The sequence below is a fragment of the Apodemus sylvaticus genome, chromosome 2, assembly GCF_947179515.1.
Source record: "Apodemus sylvaticus chromosome 2, mApoSyl1.1, whole genome shotgun sequence".
NCBI lineage: Eukaryota > Metazoa > Chordata > Mammalia > Rodentia > Muridae > Apodemus > Apodemus sylvaticus.
In genome coordinates, this window is record NC_067473.1 from 147,362,618 (window position 1) to 147,382,374 (window position 19,757).

At 48.8% G+C, this 19,757-nt stretch overlaps 1 protein-coding gene across 3 annotated transcripts in view; it reads right to left on the reverse strand.

Moving 5' to 3' along the window:
• Positions 1-1,108: 1,108 nt before the first annotated feature.
• Positions 1,109-19,757, reverse strand: part of Tmem40 (transmembrane protein 40) — a 29,425-nt gene continuing 10,776 nt past the window's right edge. The window contains exons 2-13 of one of the 3 annotated variants that reach the window (XM_052174609.1): positions 19,414-19,591; positions 14,181-14,261; positions 13,415-13,540; positions 10,953-11,027; positions 8,659-8,712; positions 7,300-7,335; positions 5,666-5,698; positions 5,293-5,340; positions 3,143-3,214; positions 2,969-3,043; positions 2,408-2,470; positions 1,109-1,640 (exon numbers count right to left, since the gene is read on the reverse strand). In XM_052174609.1, coding sequence (XP_052030569.1) covers positions 1,621-1,640; positions 2,408-2,470; positions 2,969-3,043; positions 3,143-3,214; positions 5,293-5,340; positions 5,666-5,698; positions 7,300-7,335; positions 8,659-8,712; positions 10,953-11,027; positions 13,415-13,540; positions 14,181-14,253 — 675 coding nt within the window. In that variant the 5' untranslated portion in view covers positions 14,254-14,261; positions 19,414-19,591 and the 3' untranslated portion in view covers positions 1,109-1,620. The remainder of the gene's footprint in view (positions 1,641-2,407; positions 2,471-2,968; positions 3,044-3,142; positions 3,215-5,292; positions 5,341-5,665; positions 5,699-7,299; positions 7,336-8,658; positions 8,713-10,952; positions 11,028-13,414; positions 13,541-14,180; positions 14,262-19,413; positions 19,592-19,757) is intronic. The other 2 variants (XM_052174607.1, XM_052174610.1) reach the window with 2 other exon arrangements.

A 19,757-nucleotide genomic window follows, 5' to 3' on the forward strand; every position in this document is an offset into this window, starting at 1 on the left:
CACTCACACATGCATACTTACACACACATATACACACACACTCACACACAGACACACTCACACATAAACACACACTCACACATACACTCACACATACTGACACACACACTCACACATGCATACTTACACACACATATACACACACACACTCATACATACATACATACACACACAGACACACTCACACACACTGACACACACACTCACACATACATATTTACACACACATATACACACACACTCACACAGAGACACACTCACACATAAACACACACACTCACACACACTCACACACACACTCACACATACATACTTACACACACATATACACACACTCACACAGAGACACACTCACACATAAACACACACACTCACACACACACACTCACACACATACACTCACACACCCTTTTTTTTAAAACAAGAATGTTTGCTTCCCTCTTCTTTCCATCCTCACCTGTGCAGAAGAAGTCTGGATTTTCTGTGAGCCACTATGTGTACATTCTTGTTTATATGCAATTGGATAAGTGCTTACCCCATCTAAATGGATTCAAAGGAGTCCCCAGATGTGTTCTCATATTCAAGAGGCCTAAAGGAAGCCCAGTGGTGGTGGCGCACGCCTGTAATCCCAGCACTCTGGGAGGCAGAGGCAGAGGCAGGCAGATTTCTGAGTTCGAGGCCAGCCTGGTCTACAGACTGAGCTCCAGGACAGCCAGGGCTACAACAGAGAAACCCTGTCTCAAAAAAACAAGAGAGAGAGAGAGAGAGAGAGAGAGAGAGAGAGAGAGAGAGAGAGAGAGATCTAAAGGAATGCTAAGGACATTTAGGAATGCTAAGGACATTTAGCTCAGATGGTAATATGCTCACCTACCAGGCACGAGGCACACGGTTCAAGGCGCCCAGCAGAGTAGCACATACCTATGATCCCAGCATTCAGGAGATGGAGGCAGGAGCATCAGGAATTCAACATTAGTTTTGGTGCACAGAGAGTTTGAGGCCAGCATGGACTATATGAGAGCCTGTATTAAAAAAACAAAACAAAACGAAACAAAACAAAAAAACCCAAAAAGGGTGGGGGAAGAAATCTAAAGGAATATTTAGTAAACTCTTTTTAGCACAGGGAACAATATTTATTTGGGTTTTAGGAGTCCAAGGACAACAAGGCTGGTCACTGGGTAATGGGTCCACAGCTTTGGTCCCCAGTGTCTTACCTGTAACAGGTTCCCCTGGGGACCCAGCCTGGTAGCTCCCTGCCTTAGGATGCAGTCTCAAGATGGCTCTGCAGGAAGTGTGAGCTCATTCACGGGCATGGCCTGAGGAAGCCCACAGATGCCAGCCTGCAGGCCCAGCACTCAGGCTGCCCTCTAAGCAATGGAATCCCAGCTCCTCTGGCTGACCCAGACGCTGTCCCTCCTCTCTTCCCATGGAGACTGTGTGCTGCTCTGCAGAGCAAGCGCCTGCCCACTGGGGCCAACACTCAGACCACATGGAAGGAAAGAGCTCTTTATGGTGTGGCCTCCTGGTGTCTTCGAGCATGTCCTTCTGTCTTCTGGGCTCAGGCATGGCAGTGGTTACAGTGGTCACATTGGGAACTGGCTCAGTGGCCATCAGGCAGGGATCTCAGTTGGTTCTCCTGAACCCTAGAAGGCAAAGCCAGAAGTTGACACTGGATTCTGTAGGCAGTCAAGTCTTGCTCCAACCACTACCTCAAATGCCCAAATATCACAGGGATGGCCTCAAAGGATTCTTCTTGAAGGCACTGTGGGTCCCCACATTTCACAGTTGTGGAAACATTACCACTCCCATCTCTGGCACAGAAACACACCATTCCTGGCTTCTAGGCTCTGAGGCCCAATACCATCAAGTACAAAGCCACCAGACTTGCTGGTCAAAGACCATGTATGGGGTATGGCTCTGCAGTAGAGCAATTTCTTAGCATGTGTGAAGCCTTGGGTTCTATCCTAGCAACAGACACACACACACACACACACACACACACACACACACACACATTCATAGAGACTCTACTTCTCTATTTTAGCCCAGGCTATCTCAAAGGCTCAGTTAATACAGGCAGGGAGGAGGTAGCGTTTGGGGAGTACAGAGTTCCTTGCTTTTCTTCAATGCTGACACCCCGCTGCATGCTTTCTCACTGGATGGGCTGTCTGTGCAGTAAGAAATATACCAGTTTTCCAATTGAGAAATCTGAGGCTCAAAGAGGCTACAGATGGCCGGAGGCTTGCCTAGGACGCAGCAGGTCTCAGGTCCCATTCTCAGCACAGAACAGAGGCAGAACCTGAACCCTAGCCTCCTGACTCCAGGACTTTCCATAGATGACAGATCTTTTTCCAAGAAGAAAGCCCCAATCCAAAGAGGGTTTTGATGGGGAAATGTTCTGAACCATTACCTGGCAACCTGAACTTCTGAAGGAGGGGAATGAAGCCCTGGAGGACGCTGTGGATCCGGTAGACTGCTCAGAAACAAGGGGAAATGTTGGTAAGGAGGCCGCCCCTCCAGGGCCCCAGGCTCAGGCTCACTGCCCGATGTCCCAGAACCAAAGCACACCCCACGCAAACAGAGCCCTAACATGCAATTTCAGGCTAACGTCAATGATCTGCTGCGGTTATTACACGGAAAACGAGTCACAGGCCGTAATAACAGGGGCAGGAAACCCCGCGACCTCGATGCCTGGCTCTGCTCGCTTGTTTTCGGAGTCTGAGGAGCTATGCGTGTTCGCCACTCTAAACTGTTTTTGTAGAACTGCCTCCTTTTTTTTCCACAAGGTTTTGCCAATGACCTCCCTTTGACTTCTCATGCGGTCAAGAAGAAAATACAAACATAAGGACTTTACTTAAAAAAAAAAAGTTTAGATTGTGACTCTTAGCCAATCGAGAGTATGACGGCCAGTCCAGCTGCCACCCCGCCAGGAGCCTGCGGGGCTGTGTAGCTTTTTGACAGAATTACTTACCCAGCCCGAAGTAGATGCCAATGGTCTCCAGAGAAGCGAAGGTGAGCAGGCCAACCCCGAGGGACATGAACCAGTCTGCAAGGGCAGCCAGGAGACAATAATCAGCCATTGTACGGTTGTAGGTTGACTCCTGTCCTCCCACACAGCCCCTCCCAGGTCCCCAGCAGGCCTCACCTGAATAGTAGTGGTAACACACCAGCAAGGCTCCAATGCCAAAGCAGAGAAGGACAAAATGGAAAAACTCGTCTGCAAGAAAGGATGGCGGATGGTGGCTCTCTCTCTCTCTCTCTCTCTCTCTCTCTCTCTCTCTCTCTCTCTCCACAACCCTCTTTTTTTATTTTTTTATTTTTTTTTATTTTTTATTTTTTGGTTTTTCGAGACAGGGTTTCTCTGTGTAGCCATGGCTGTCCTGGAACTCACTCTGTAGACCAGGCTGGCCTCGAACTTAGAAATCTGCCTGCCTCTGCCTCCCAAGTGCTGGGATTACAGGCGTGTGCCACCACGGCTTGTTTTAATTTTTGCTGTTTTTCCTGGCAGGGTCTCTACGCAGCCCAAGGTGACCTTCAAATTAGGATTCTTCTTTCCCAACCTTCAGAACACTAGAGCTACAGGTGTGTGCCACAATACCATGCCTCGTGAGTGTGTGTGTGTGTGTGTGTGTGTGTTACTATGTAGCCTTCAGTGACTTGAAACTCTCTGTGAAAGACCAAGCTGGCCTTGATTTCACAGATATCCACCTGTCTCTGCTTCCAGAGTACTAGGATTAAGAACATGTGCTACCATACCTAGCTATTTATTTATTTATTTATTTATTTATTTATTTATTTATTTATTTATATATTCAATTGAGACAGGGTTTCACTATATAACATTGGCTGGTGATCCAACTGCCAGCATAGTGTTGGGATCAAAGATGTGCACCACCACACCCAGCGCACACACACACACACACACACACACACACACACACATGAGCATGTGCTTGTACATGTGCATCAAGAAAGTACCCACAGATGCCTGAAGGGGACTTGGATGCCTCGGGGCTGGAGTTACAGGCATCTGTGGGGGACCTGATATAGGTGCTGTGACCTGAACTCGGGTCCTCTGACAAAAGTAGGGGAAGACCACTTAACAGCTGAACCGTCAGTCCAGCCCTTTCTTGTTTCATAAATGACTGGCCCCTGACCAGCCAGGGTTAAGCTGCACCCAGGAGCCCCCGTTCCAGCCCCATCTCTCTTCATTTTTGGAAAGTAAACAGCCACTCTGCTTGGGCTTTATTTCCGTGTTTATCAGTTCCCTCCTCCCTGCCTTTAAGTCTTAGAGAATCCCAGCCAGCTCCCGCCAGAGGAGACTGAACAGCTAGAGCAGCCCCACAGCCATGCTCAAGAATTACTGTGCTGCACGAGCATTAAAACATGCAAAGGTGGGCTGGAGAGATGGGGTGAAGAGCACTGGCTGCTCTTCCAGAGATCCTGAGTTCAAATCCCAGCAACCACATGGTGGCTCACAGCCGTAAAGGGAGCTGATGCCCTCTTCTGGTATGCCTGGAAACAGCTACAGTGTACTCACATAAATAAAATAAATATTTTTTAAAAAATGCAAAGGTTCCAAGAGGGAAGTTCTGAGGCTCAGACTCAAGAGGCTGCATCTCCAGGTGCTTCTTAAAGAGATGTCACGGGGACTGACAGCAAGGTCTCCCTTATTTCTCAGTCAGGGGGAATAAAAGAGAGTTTAAGGGAAGTCTGAGGTGCACTCCTGCAATCCCAGTCCTGGGGAAACTGAGGAAAAGGACCCTAAGTTTGAGGGCAGCCTGGTCTACAGAGCTAATTCCACAAGAGCCAGGGCTACACAGAGAAGCTGTGTCTCAAAGAACTAAATAAACAAAACCCCAAGATCTCTCTTTCCTACCCTCCCAGTCTTCCCAGAAGTCCTCATGGAGTCTAGGCTTGAAACAGAGGAAGCCCTAGAAGCTCTCATTGCTTCTCCAGGGGAACTAAGTCCCGCCACAGGGCCTGAGAAGCTTTTATCTCACGGTGCTTTCACATACATCGAAAGGAGCTTAGGTCTGTTGCCAAACCCAGGCCACGCCACACCCAGACCACTCCCTTCAGTAGCTCTAAGGCCCCCAACCCTGGGCTTCAGTTCCTACATGGAAAGGTAGACACCACTGCTTGTCCCCTCACCAAAATGATTAGAGCTAAGGACTCTGCTGATTGTGGAACGTCTGACAGAGGAGGCTAGGGCTACTATCATTCCAGCCATCAGCCATTTTGCGTCCATAGAAATCGGAGCCAGCCAGGGAAGGGCCGCTCTCGAACACTTACCGTCCTTCTTTATGTTCAGTCGTCTTAACTGAGAGGCCTCCACTTCTCCTTAAGAATGAAAGACAGAAAGATGTGTTTTGGAGATTGCCACTCCTCACTTAGAGACCTGATCAGTGAGTTTTCGTCTGTGGGTGAGAGGGTGCTCACAGCAGGAGCAGCAGGGTCCCCAGGACCTCCCCGACCTCCTCACCCCTCCATGGGCCTAGCCCTGTTCTTCCTTCCGTCTCTCCCAGGATGGAGACTTCTTTCGGAATCATGCATGTGTTGACATCCCTGCCAGAACTGCACTCATTGGTGGTCCCTTCTGGCCCCTGGACAGACAGCTTCCTGCTGTCCTTGGAAAGTATATATTTATATATATATATATATTTACCCCCCGCTGAGCCGGAGCCTCTCCTTCGGAGTCCTGGAAATGAGAAACGCAGTGTTAGTGCCAGGTCAGCCAAGGCTCCTTGCCAGGTGCTTTCGCCCTGGGGAGAGGCCACAGGTGACCTAGAAGAGGCTCTAAGACAGTAGTTTTCAACTGTCCTAACGCTGCGACCCTTTAAAATAGTTCCTCATGTTGTGGTGACCCTCCAATCATAAAATTATTTCATTGCTACTTCATAACTATAATTTTGCTATTACTATGAACCATAATGCAAATATCTGGTATACAGGATATCTGATATGTGAGTCCCCCAAAGGTGTTGAGACCCACAGACTAAGGTCCGCTTCTCTAGGTGATGTTCCAGCCATGGCATCCAAGGGGCCTTTCCTAACTGGTTGATATCTGCTTCCTCTTGCCTGGACCTCCATTTCCATGTCCCACAACCCCTGTCCCATCTGTTTGTGCAGTCAGGTCCCTAAGTGGGCCCCGAGTTGCCATGTCTCACGGCTGTGATCCTGAGAGTGCTCCACCAGGACAACATCCACCGAGAGTGCTCCACCAGGACAGCACCCACCAAGAATGCTCCACCAGGACAGCACCCACCGAGAGTGCTCCACCAGGACAGTGCCCACCGAGAGTGCTCCACCAGGACAGTGCCCACCGAGAGTGCTCCACCAGGACAGCGCCCACCGAGAGTGCTCCACCAGGACAGCGCCCACCAAGAGTGCTCCACCAGGACAGTGCCCACTGAGAGTGCCCACCAGGACAACACCCACCGAGAGTGCTCCACCAGGACAACACCCACCAAGAGTGCTCCACCAGGACAACACCCACCGAGAGTGCTCCACCAGGACAACACCCACCGAGAGTGCTCCACCAGGACAACGCCCACCGAGAGTGCTCCACCAGGACAGCACCCACTGAGAGTGCTCCACCAGGACAGTGCCCACCGAGAGTGCCCACCAGGACAGTGCCCACCAAGAGTGCCCACCAGGACAACGCCCACTGAGAGTGCTCCACCAGGACAACGCCCGCTGAGAGTGCTCCACCAGGGCAACACCCGCTGAGAGTACTCCACCAGGACAATGCCCACCAAGAGTGCTTCACCAGGACAGCACCCACTGAGTGTGCTCCACCAGGACAACTCCCACTGAGAGTGCTCCACCAGGACAATGCCCACTGAGAGTGCTCCACCAGGAAAACGCCCACTGAGAGTGCTCCACCAAGACAGAGCCCACTGAGAGTGCTCCACCAGGACAATGCCCACTGAGAGTGCTCCACCAGGACAATGCCCACTGAGAGTGCTCCACCAGGACAACGCCCACTGAGAGTGCTCCACCAAGACAATGCCCACTGAGAGTGCTCCACCAGGACAACGCCCCCTGAGAGTGCTCCACCAGGACAACGTCCACTGAGAGTGCTCCACCAGGACAGCGCCCACCGAGAGTGCTCCACCAGGACAGCGCCCACTGAGAGTGCTCCACCAGGACAACGCCCCCTGAGAGTGCTCCACCAGGACAGCGCCCGCTGAGAGTGCTCCACCAGGACAGCACCCACTGAGAGTGCTCCACCAGGGCAACGCTCAGACCCCACTGAACTCCAGAATCCTTGGCTCCCTCCCCTTCCTGGGTACTCACCTGACTCCCCAGCAAGCACCATTTCCCCAGCAGCGCCTGCATGGAAGGAGAATCAGTGAGCACACACATGATTGGTGCCCTCCTGAGGGACTAGGGAAGAGGGTAGGGCCTACCTGGAGACTTGCACTGATAGGGTGTAGGCTGAGCGGGGACTGGAGCAGGCTGGAAGGATCCTGCTCCGTCTCCCGGGAAGTCAGTCCCTACCACAAGGCATGGGAAGCCAGAACTCTTTATTTAAAATAAAATGAACCGGGCTGGAGAGAAGGCTGAGTAGTACTAGGATGCCCGCAAGCTCCAGAGCTCCGGCTTCGGGGGAATCTGCTGCCCTCTTCTGGCCTCTTCTGGCACTGCACTTATGCATAAACCCACATTCAGACACACACATAGAAAATCAGGGGAGCAGGAGAAACAGCATCTCCTGTTTCTCTTTCAGAGGACCTGGGTTCAGGTCCCGCCCTCATGCCAGCTCACATCTGTTTGTAACTCTAAGTCTAGGAGAGCTGACACCCTCTGAAGCCTCTGCACACATGCACAATGGCATACAGACACACATGCAGGCAAAACACGCATACACATAAAATAAACAAATCTTTAAAACAATTAAAGTAAAGCCGATATTAAAAACAAACCAAAATGAAATAACGACAAAGAAACCGGCCTTGAGTTCGATCTCTAGAACTAAAATAAATGAGTAAATAAATCTAGATAAGCAAAAGAAACAACATCAAGATCACCCACAGTGCCAGCGCCCAGAGGCAGACATGTGTGCTGCACGGTCTTCGTGCTCTGAGTGCGCCTTGTTCTTGCTGTTTCCCTGGGTCTTACCCCGAGCTGGGGCAGTGTGTGGATACTGGGTCCCATCTCTCTCACTGGGTAGTGTGCATCTCCCTGGCTCTCTGTGGACTCCTTCTTTGTTCTTTCTTGTGCTACTGACAGAAGTTCTGTCATTCACACTTCTCTCTGCGTTCCCTGTCTCCTCACCATCATACCGAGCTCTTGGAAACAGTTCTTAAATGAGGACAGGGGATCTGAGCCATTCTTAAACAGTGCAAGGTTTCAAGAGAGTGGAATGGATCACAACCCATCTTTCTGCTAGCAAAACTGAAAACCAATTGTTTTTTTGTGATCAGTCAAGACCATGCTGAGAGTCGGGGTTTTAGTCAGCAGGGAAGGCTGACAGCCCTTGATCCATTGCAATTGTGGTAAAGGGGACCAAGTCCCACCCAAATGGCTGCAGCCTCACTATTGCATCTGTATCTGCCCGGGAATCTTCGGATCATGAGACTCTACCCCTTGTGTGCCTGCTGGGCTCTCGGCCCACACGTTTCTCTTCTCTAAGGTCAGGAGATAAGCAGTTACCTCCATAGAGCTGAAGCTCCTCCTTCAGCTCCTCCAGTTCCCCGTGGTCAGCACCTGGGCGAAAGACAAACCTTGGTTGAGTCCATCCAGCATCTGAGGACCGCCTTCGTCTCCCTACATCTGAAGTCTCCAAAAGGCAAAGCAGTGCTCCTCAAGCCTGCCCTCGGTGCCCCTAGAGATTGCTATGTTCCCTTCCTGAGAAGAAACTGCAGATCTGATAGGACGTAGGTCTCAGTTAAGAGTAGCTATGGGAGGGGCTGGAGAGACAGCTCCGAGGCTGAGAGCATTGGCTGCTCTTCCAGAGGACCCAAGCTCAGTTTCCAGCACCCACAGGGCAACAGACAATTGCCAGTTTCAGGTGACCTTACACCATCTTCTGGCCTCTGTGGGCACAGGCATGTATGTGGCACACACATGTTTAGGTAAGCAAAACACACATACATGTAAATAAACCTTTACATTATCATATAAAAAGAGTAGTTGCCAATTATTACAGGGCAGAGTGCTGTCCTGGGTGATTTACACAGGATGTTTCCATTTGGTTCTCATAGAAAGAGCGTGGAGAAAACACCAATGCATGCTCCCTACCCACTATGCAGGCAAGGCAGCTGAGGCTCAGTTCAGTTAGAGCTCAGGAACAGCACAAGGGGGAGAGCTTGCCCAGCCTACTGTACAAGGACTGGTCTGATCCCAGTGCAGGGATGTGTGTGATGAAGGAAACAAATTAAAATGATTCAACCAAACTTACATAGTAAGTAAGGTGTGACTCTACAGATCTCTCATAAAACCTGTATTCCTTACCACCACCACCACCATCATCATCACCACCACCATCATCATCTTTGGTACTGGACCTTCAACACAGGACTTCTGCACGCTATGCAGATTTCATATATTGAGCTACACCCAGATCCCCCAAGTTATATCTCAAAAAATAAAACTCAGGCTCAACCCCAGCATCATAGGCAGCATTTATTAAGCACTTCGTGCATACCAGGCTCTGTACTAGACATTCATTCGTTAATTCCCATTCTCTCCATGACATTCTCACAAAATTTATTTATCCGTTTAGGCAAAAGTGATTTCCCAGGACTGAACAGACAGCTCGAACCTTAAGAGCACTTGGCTACTCTTTCGAAGGACCCAGATTCAATCCCCAGCCCCACCCACAAGCTGTCTCAGAACAATCTATGACTCCAGTTCCTGGGGATCAGATACCTTTTCTGGCCTTCATGGGCACCACCCATGTACACAGTACACATACATACATGCAGGTAAAGCACTCACACGCGTAAGTGATACGGTTTTTAAAAGGGGCGGTGTTGAGGTTGTAGCTCAGTAGCAGAACAAGCTCTGGGTACCACCCCAGTATAGCAAAAATCAATAAACACACAAATAAACACATCGATATATCTCACAACTTCACCATCATAATTGATATTAATATTTTTATGTTTTTCTGTTTTGTAAACTGTTCTTTTTTGTAATATTTATTTATTTGCATGGGGCATGGAGCTCATGCCACAGCGTGCATGCAGAGGTCAGAGGACAGCAAGTTTTGGAAGTCAATGTTCTTTTTTTGCGGGGGTAGGGGGGTGCGGGGTGGGGGGATGGGGGGAGGGGGGAGGGGGGAAGCATCCTAGGCATCTAGCTCAGGGGATCAAATTTGGCAGCAGGTGCCTTTAACCCCCTAAGTATGTCAACAGTCCCCTTCTTCTCTGTATGAATTTATTTTTAAAAGATTTATTTATTTATTTAATGTATATGAGTACACCATAGCGGTCTTTAGACACACCAGAAGAGGGCATCAGTTCCCATTACAAATGGTTGTGAGCCACCATGTGGGTGCTGGGAATTGAACTCAGGACCTCTGGAAGACCAGTCAGTGCTCTTAACCACTGAGCCATCTCTGCAGCCCTCTGTGTGACTTTTTTACAAATACACGTGAGACCAGTGTTGAGTTCTGTGACTTGGCACCTATCACATCAGAGCTAGAGAAGCACTCACAGCATGGTAGATGCTTTCCTGGTCCACATGGAGAGTTCTAGGACAGACAAGGCCACACAGTGATACTCTGCCTCAAAACAAATAAAACCGACAACCATGACTGTCACCAAGACAAAGCCCAGCTTCCCACTTCTGTCTGGTGGTTGTGGCTGTTGTAGGGTGTGAAATAGGCCATTTCCCTTTCACCCTGTATGAACAATTCTGGGAGGCACCTCTTCACGGGGCCCCACCGAGAAGCTCAGCAGTAAGGTAGGAAGCAAAGAAAAGATGGGAAGCCTGCTGCCTACCAGGAGAGCTGTCCCTGCGGGCCTTCCTTCTGTGTTTCCTGGGACCTCTGGAGTGCTGGTCCTCATCGCTGCTGTCTGTGAGGAGCAAACACAAGCTGTAGGGCTTCAGTCGGAAGGAGACACAACCACAACGGCTCTGGTGGACATTCTCAGGGTTCCCACACTGTGGAGGAAGGAGCTCGGCCTGGCTGCGGATTAGGACAGTGGCCTCTAACTTTCTGTCCTCTCTGTGTTTTGTGACTGAGCCCTACCTCTGCTGCTGCCTAGAGAGGCTTTCCTGAGGAAACCAAGTTCCAAGACACACCATCTTCCGGAGTCCACCAAGCACAATGCTATATCATCTCTGTCCTCATGACGTCATATGACCCTGGGTGTCTGCCATGTGTTCTACTTGCCTGGAATGTCTTTTCAACTTGTCTCCTTGATTATGAAGTTAAGCTGATGTCACACGTCTTATAGAACCCCTAATCATATTGCTTAAGCCTTCACTAACTTTGCCCTCCCTGCCTTGAGTCAGTCACCGTGATGGCTGGGTGATGTCTGTCCTATGCTCCCGCAGGTCATAGCCTGCATCGTCCATTGCCCCAGGCTGCCTAGCCTGGAGCAGGACCCTGCGGAGGAGAGCGAGCTTGAGTCACGTACACCTTAGACTAGTCAGTGGGCTGAGAATTCAGAGCCAGGAGGTTCCCCCAGGAAAGCCAAGATGGCCCTAAATGAGTTCTCTCAGTATGTTTGGGGACTTCCTGGTCAATTGTGTATTCATTAAAAAAAATCCGGGAAATCAAGTGAGCTGTACTTCTAAGTCAGTGTTCATGTAATTTCACCTGACACAGAGGAAGAGCTGACTGGTAGTACAGGTGTCCCTCAGTTCTAAGACTTGGGGAGGAGGTTCTAAGACTTGCCACACATATCAAAATCCACGGCCATGCCAGTCCCGTACACACAACAGTGTGGTGTTTGCATAGAAAGTGTACATGTCCTCTTGTGTAATTTTCCTTAATTAAAAAAATATTTATTATGTGTGGGAGAAGCACATTCAAACGTATGTTTATCTTAATGACTAAGATTTTGAGTGACTTTATTCCCTCTCCTTTTTACTCTTGGGACAGGGTCTCACAATGTAGTCCTGGCTGGTCTAGAACTCACGATGTAGACCAGAATGGCCTCAGATTTGTGGCAGTCTGTCTCCAGAGTGCTGGAATCACAGGCAAGTGTCATGAGACCCAACTATTTCTCTTTTTTCTATATTTTACCCCTATACATCAGTGAGAAAGGAAAAGTATCTTCACTGCCAAATATCAAACAATATAGAAAACATAAATAAAATAAAACTTACTCCAGCTTCTATCAACCAGGGGCAGCGTCCATCAGCAAGTGACTGACATTACTTTATTAGCTTTGCCTAGGATTTATTCATAGCATAACTTTGGGTTTTAGATGGTTTGCTTGTTTTATTTTTGCTTGCTTTGGGCAGGTTTCCTATGTAACCCAGGCTAGTCTGGAAAAGCCTGTTCACCTTTCTGTCTCTGCATTTTCCAAGTGCAATACAAGTGTATACAAGTGTATACCACCATCCTTGGCTTTATTTAGTAGTTATTCATTCATGTAGCCCAGGCTAGCTAAGGATGACCATGCACTTCAGATCCTCCTGCCTCTATTTCCTAGGTGGTAGGATTAGAGATCTGTGTCACCGTACCAGGTTTGTGCTGTGCTGTTCTGTGTTGTGGTTGTCTGTGCTGTGCTGTGCTGTGCTGTGCTGCATTTTGTATGTAACCCAGGATTCTGCTAAACAAGTACCAGCAGAGCTACACCCTCAGCCCAAGCCTGGGAATCTTTCAGCAGCTAAAATTGTAAGCTCGGGCCCACATGTGAACTAGACCCCAGTGCTGAAGCTCCACCTGAAGCTTCAGGCAGAGAGGCTGTTCCCATACACCACCAAGTCCCTGAAAGACCTCCAAGGACTCTCAAGTTTGTTACCGAGCCTTCCTTCTTAACACAGGCAACATAGTCTCTGTGTGCCTCGCCTATAAAATGAGACTAACAAAGTATTACATCTTCTTCAATGGAGTCCTAGAACAATCTGTTGAGTTCTTATGTACAAAGTAATTGGAAGAGTGTCTGGTTTACATAAGCACTCATTGAATGATAGCCTTGATGGTGTTATAAACTCAGCCCTATGTGTTTTCTAAAATTTTATTTTTATTTTTTATTTTTTGTTTTTTTGAGACCGGTTTTCTAGCTGTTGTGGAGCTTGCTCTGTAAACCAGGCTGGCATTGAACTCAGAGATCTGCCTGCCTCTGCCTCCTAAATGCTGGGATTAAAGCACTGCCCGCTACTAAATTTATTTTTATTAGTGTGTGGGGGTTGCTGGGGGTGGGGGGATGGAACCCAGGGTTCTTTATTTACAAGGCAAGCACTGTACCCTCAAGTCACATTTCAGTCCTAAGAATGTTTGCTATACCTGAGGAGGAGGAAGAAGATGAGGAGGAAGAGGAGGAAGAGGAGGATGAAGATGAAGAGGAAGACTTGTCTCTCTTATATCTCTCCGGGGCCTTCCCATGTTGCTTGTGGAACTCTGTCTCTTGGTCTGGAGGCACACAGGGAAGGTGATGAGTTTCTCTTGCCTCTTGCCCCATCCCTGGCACCAGTACAGCTGCTTTAGGGAGCACTCATCAAGCCAAGAGGGAGGACTACTCTCCATAAAATCCAAGGCTGATAGAAGGTGTGTAAGATCAAGGTTCTCAGAGACCCTTGGGTAGGGGTGGGGGAGTCAGTGACAGCCCGAGGTGAACATCCTTCTGCATACAGACTCTAGAGCAGAGGCTTCCAAGCCCTGCATCCTATCCTATCCCACCCAGAGACATCAGACTCAGAGCAGGTCCTGATACAGGGTTCTCTAAGTCGCACACAGGCAGCTTATGATCAAGCCCTAAACTCTCCCTTCAACAGCTGGTGCATGAGACCCTTCCCACCTTCTAGAGACTCTCTCCACTTCCAACACAGCTGCCCAGAAACTTCTCGAAATCTGGGGAGCAGCTGAGGACCTGCCCGACTAGGAAGTGTGGGGAACAGGCAGGAGCAAGCACATGCTTGGAAAATCGCTTCTCTGCTACAGCTTGGCCGTGGTCATCATGCCACGTGACCTAGCACGGTCTTTGAGGACAGCCCCCACCCCTGCGGAGGTGCCCTGAGGAGGCTTTGTTTAGGGTCTGAGGAGACAAACTTACAATGTAGATCTTCTGCTTCCCTGTGAACTCCACTGCTGTCTTGAGACTGGGAAGAAGATCCCGAAGCTTCCATCTCTTTCCCTAGAGGAAGAACAATGAGTTGCTAACTTCACTTTAGTTAGTGTTCTTCATCTGTAGAGAGCTTGGCAAATGAATAAGGAGAGGAAGGGAAACATTCAACATTTGATGTTATAAGGATTTATTTTTAAAGGCAGAGTCTCTCCATGTAGTTATGGCTGACCTAGAATTTGCCATGTAGACCAGGCTAGCTTTGAACTTGCCTGCCTCTGCCTCCTGAGTGCAAGGATTGAAAGCATGTGCCACCATTCCCGGAAACATTTTTATTTTTAAAACATACTTATGCCAGGCAGTGGTGGCGCACTCCTGTAATCCCAGCACTCTGAGAGGCAGAGGCAGGTGGATTTCTGAGTTCGAGGCCAGCCTGGTCTACAGAGTGAGCTCCAGGACAGCCAGGGCTACACAGAGAAACCCTATCTCAAAAAACCGAATCCAAAATCAAAACAAAACAAAAAACCATACTTATTTGTTGGTTTGTTTAATATGCTGCCTTCAAATGCATGTACAGCGGCCACAGGACAACTCATGGAGTCGATTCTCTTCCTCCATCTTCTTCCTCTCAAGGGTTAAACTCAGATCATCACGATTGACAACGGGCGCCCTTACCCACTTAAGCCACCTCACCAGGTCCAGGAAAACAATTTGGAAAAAAAGAGGAGACCAGAGATACACACAACATTATGTTGTCTCAAATAAATGAAACAAAAACAAACAAATATACCTTAGGAGAATTTGGATATTGATCATCTTTTGATAACATTAAAGTCTTTTAGAGGCTGGAGAGATGGCTGACTAGCCTCTTAAGCCTGATAGCCTGAACTCAGGTCTCTAGAGCCCGTGTAAAGGCAATCTGAATCTCTGTAATCCTAGTGTGCCCTGTGGTAGGAGGGTGGGGGGAGTGAGAACGGCTAGATGGTAGACCAGCCAGCCCAGCACAATCAGCAGTGAACAGCAGAGATGGACACCTTGCCTCAGACAGGACAGACGGCAAGGACCGACGGGTAAGGTGTCTTCCGACCTCCCACTCCACATGCCTGCCTGCGAACACACCGAGCTTTTCGGTGGGCAGAATGACAAATGCCCGCAGTTCCCTCCCACTTTCTGGGAGGCTAGGGGCAGAAGCATTATTTGAGGTCAGGAGCTCGACACCAGCCCATGAAGCAGAGTACAAGACTCTCTGACTCTCCCTCCCTCCCTCCCTCTCTCTCTCTCTCTCTCTCCCTCCCTCCCTCTCTCTCTCTCTCTTCCCCCCTCCCCCCCACAGGGTTTCTCTGTGTAGCCCTGGCTGTCCTGGAACTCACTCTGTAAACCAGACTGGCCTCGAACTCAGAAATCCACCTGCATCTGCCTCCCAAGTGCTGGGATTAAAAGCGTGCGCCACCAGTGCCTGGCCAAGACTCTCAAACGCTACAACAACAAAACCTTTTAAAAGGTGTGATGCTTATGTTAGTATTAGGATTTTGTTTTATTTTGTTTTTTAAAGACAGGATCTCACTGCATAACCCTGGCAAGTCTTGCTATGTAGACCAGGTTGGCCTGCAATTCACAGAGATCTGCTTGCCTCTGCTTCCTGAGTGCTGGGATGTAAGGTGTGTGCCACTTACCCAGCAGGTGGTGTTGTTGTTGTTGTTTGTTTCTTTGCTTTTAACACTATTACTTATGTGAGCATATGTGGATACATGGGAGTAGAGGTCAGAGGTCAGAGAACAGCTTTCAAGAATTGATTTGCTCTCCACCATGCCAACCCTGGGACTTGAACTCATATCCTTAGGCTTGGCATCAAGTATTTTTACCCCCAGAGTCATCTGACTAGCCTCTGTTTGTTCGTTTGCTATGTAGTCCAGGTGACCCTCAAACTAATGGCAAGTCTGCTGCTTTAGCCTTCTGATCCTTCTTATATCTCTACTTTTTGATTTAAAAAAATTAAGATATATTTATGTAAAGATAGAAAAACAACAGATGTTGGAGAGATGGGTCAGTGCTATGAGCACTTGATGCAGCTGGGCATGGTGGTACCCAGTAGCTGGGAGGCAGAGGCCAGATGTTTGCCTTTAAGGCTAGCCTGGTCTACATAGGGAGTTCTAGGCCAGCTACATAGTGAACTGTCTCAAAAAAGAAGAGGAAGAAGAAGGATGAGGAAGAGGAGGAGGAGGAGGAGGAGGAAGGAAAGGAAAGGAAAGGAAAGGAAAGGAAAGGAAAGGAAAGGAAAGGAAAGGAAAGGAAAGGAAAGGAAAGGAAAGGAAAGGAAAGGAAAGGAAAGGAAAGGAAAGGAAAGGAACACAAAACCAAACGAGCAAAGAGCCTAGCTACTCTTGCCGACAGCCTGGGATCCATCCCCAGTGCCCATGTGGTGCCTCACAATGGCCCAAGCTCCAGTTCCATGAGATCCTACTATAGCCTTGGAGAGCACTGCAGGCACAGTGTGGTTGTTTGAAAGAAAATGGCGCTCACAGGGTGTGGCACTATTAGGAGGTGTGGCCTTGCTGGAGTGGGTGTGACTTTGTTGGAGCAAATGTCTCACAGTTCCCTTCCTACTGCCTGCTGATCCTGGTGGAGAACTCTCAGCTCCTTCTCCAGCACCATGTCTGCCTGCACACTGCCACGTTTCCTGCCATGACCATAATGGACTAAACCTCTGAACTGTAAGCCAGTCCCAATTAAATGTTTTCCCTTATAAGAGTTGCCTTGGTCCTGGTGTCTCTGCACAGCAGTAGAACTCCTAAGACACACAGTGCATGGACATACATGCAGACAAAACACCTAAACACATAACAACAAATAATTTTTTAAAAGAAATTCTACAGGCCGGGCAGTGGTGGCACACGCCTGTAATCCCAGCACTTGGGAGGCAGAGACGGGCAGATTTCTGAGTTCAAGGCCAGCCTGGTCTATAGAGTGAGTTCCAGGACAGCCAGGAATATACAGAGAAACCCTGTCTCGAAAAAACCAAATCCAAAAATAAAACAAAAACAAAAACAAAAGAAATTCCACCTTGTATGTGTATTGTGTCAATCATTTTACAGAGGGCATGTGTCCATGAGTCCCTGTGCACTGGTGACACACCCGCCAGGATCAGCCCTGACCTGTGACTCTTCATTTCCATACTATAAAGATCTTTTGAAAGGTGGTCTGACCCTTACGATGATCCCGCAGGGTCTGCTTTGCTATCCAGCTGTGTTGGATATCCAGGGAGTGTTGGCTCACAGAGACGATGGTCTTGCTGGGACTCCAGAGCTCAAATTCCACCAACCACACCTGAAAACAGTGGCCAGGGACACCAACTAGCTCACGGGCCACCATGGAGGCAGGTCAGAATGTTTATGGGTGAAGCTGGTGAAGACCAGACCAGAGCTGAGTCCATGCTCTGCTTTCCTGAGCTCCTGAGAAGTCACTAGGGGTCACCAGAGGTGTGCCTGCAGGGAGGGACTCAGAAAATCCCAATGTCCAGAAGAGGGGTATGAGGGATATGACTGGGCCCAATAGCCTGATTTTAGATGGTCAGGAAACTACCACCTGGAGACTACATTTCCCAGGATCCCTTTAAGTTGGGTACAGTCATGTGTTCCGTTGCTAGTGGACAGGAAGAGATGTATTCACCTGATAGGAAATGTTTAGTGGTTGTGGATAAAGAAGCAATGCAAGCGTGTGATGTGTGTGTGTGATGTGTATGGTGTGTGTGTTTATGTGGTTCTGTCTCGAGTGTGTGCAGTGTGTGTGTGGTGTGTGTGTGATTGGTATGTGGCATATGTACATATAGTATGTGTGAGTGTGTGGTGTCTATGTGGAATATGTGTGTGTGTGTGTATGTTGTGAGTGTGTATGTGGTATATATGTGTGTGGTGTGTTATGTGACTGTGTAGTGCAAGTGTATGTGTGGTGTGTGTGGTATATGTGTGTGTGGTGTATGTGTGTGTGGTGTATGTGTGTGAGTGTGGTATGTGTGGTGTATGTGTGTGGTATGTGTGGTGTATGTGAGCAGTGTGTGTGTATGTGTAGCATATGTGTGTGTGGTATGTGTGTTGTGAGTGTGTGTGCATCTAAGTGTCACTGACATGACAGCACATTCCTTCCACACCCCTATATTTCATATTCCAGGCAGGACTCCTCTGAGGATCTTACATCCCCACAGATCATGAACCCAGATGAGGGAGGCAGGACTCAGTCTGCTTCAGTAATCTGATTCCCATTCCCTACATGAATAGGGTGAGGCACAGAGCAAAAGATGACGAGAATGACAAGGACTATGGAGATGAAACATCTCAGAGTTCAGCTCCTGCTGGGTGATGTTCTAACAGCCACCACTACCCAATAGGGGCTCATTGTGATTATGCCCATTTTACAGGTAAGAATGCCAACGCACTGAGAAGCTGAGGAACTTGCCAGGCTGACCAAGGGCTGCTGTTCTGTCCAGGTTGGGAGACTGGAGCACATCTAGCACATCCTCCAAGCCTGTCATTAGCATCAGGAAAGAAGCCACACACAGTTGCTAGAAGCATTATGAGATTCTGTTGACCTGGCTCAGATTTAGCCACTCTGGACACTGGAGTGAGCATCCTCAAGGCCTTCCGCAGCCATGTTTTCTGAGGGCAATGTTTTCTTTCTTTCTTTCTTTCTTTTTTCAGAGATGGGGGTCTTGCAAGTCTTACCCAGACTAGTCTTACATGTTGAGGATTGGTTCTAATGCTTTGTTTTAATTTGGTTTTCAAAATCACATGGGAACACGCATGTCCAGATGCTGAGGGTCCCTGTCCCCAATAAAGAGCTAATGGCTGGGCAGTGTGAAAGAGGAGGGACAGGAACTCAAGGGAGGGGAAGAGGGTCTACTATGAGAGGGGCGTAGGACTGGCCATGCTGTGAAGGAGAGGAGGGTGAGACGCTGAAATGTAGGTACAAAGGGAACGCCGCCCAGAAGGAAGCAGGGCCGCAAAGATAAAACATGGATTTAGAAAAACGTTAGTTCAGGAACACCAGAGGGGAGTGTGTGTGCTAGCCCAACCTCCCCTTCTCTCTCCCCCCCCCATGTGTGTGTGTGTGTGTGAGTGTGTGTGTGTGTCTTTCATTCACAAATCCAGAGAACTCTGGCAGCTGGCTAGAAGCACGGATCACCCACTGAGAGGAATCTCAAAGCAGATTAACTAGTCCCCTCTACACTTACCCTGCTGAGCTCAAGTCATCCTCCTCTCTGAGTAGCTGAGGTACAGGTGCACAGACCAAACCCTTGGGCAGTGGCACTGACCCATCAGGAGGGGCGGATGGAAACATCTCAGGGGCAGGGCATGAGATGGCCCTTCCTCTGATATTTTTGTTCCATTCTTCCCCTATATACTTTTCAACTACAAGAAAGCATACATAGTTTTTAAAATTTCACCGCCAAGATTTTATCTGTAGGGCACTGCCCAACACACAGAGACGTGAGTTTACCAAGAGGCATACATGACCACACAGAGCTTGGTGGGAGGAGCCTCTCGCCTCTCAGGTTCAGAGGCCACGACCTGGGCG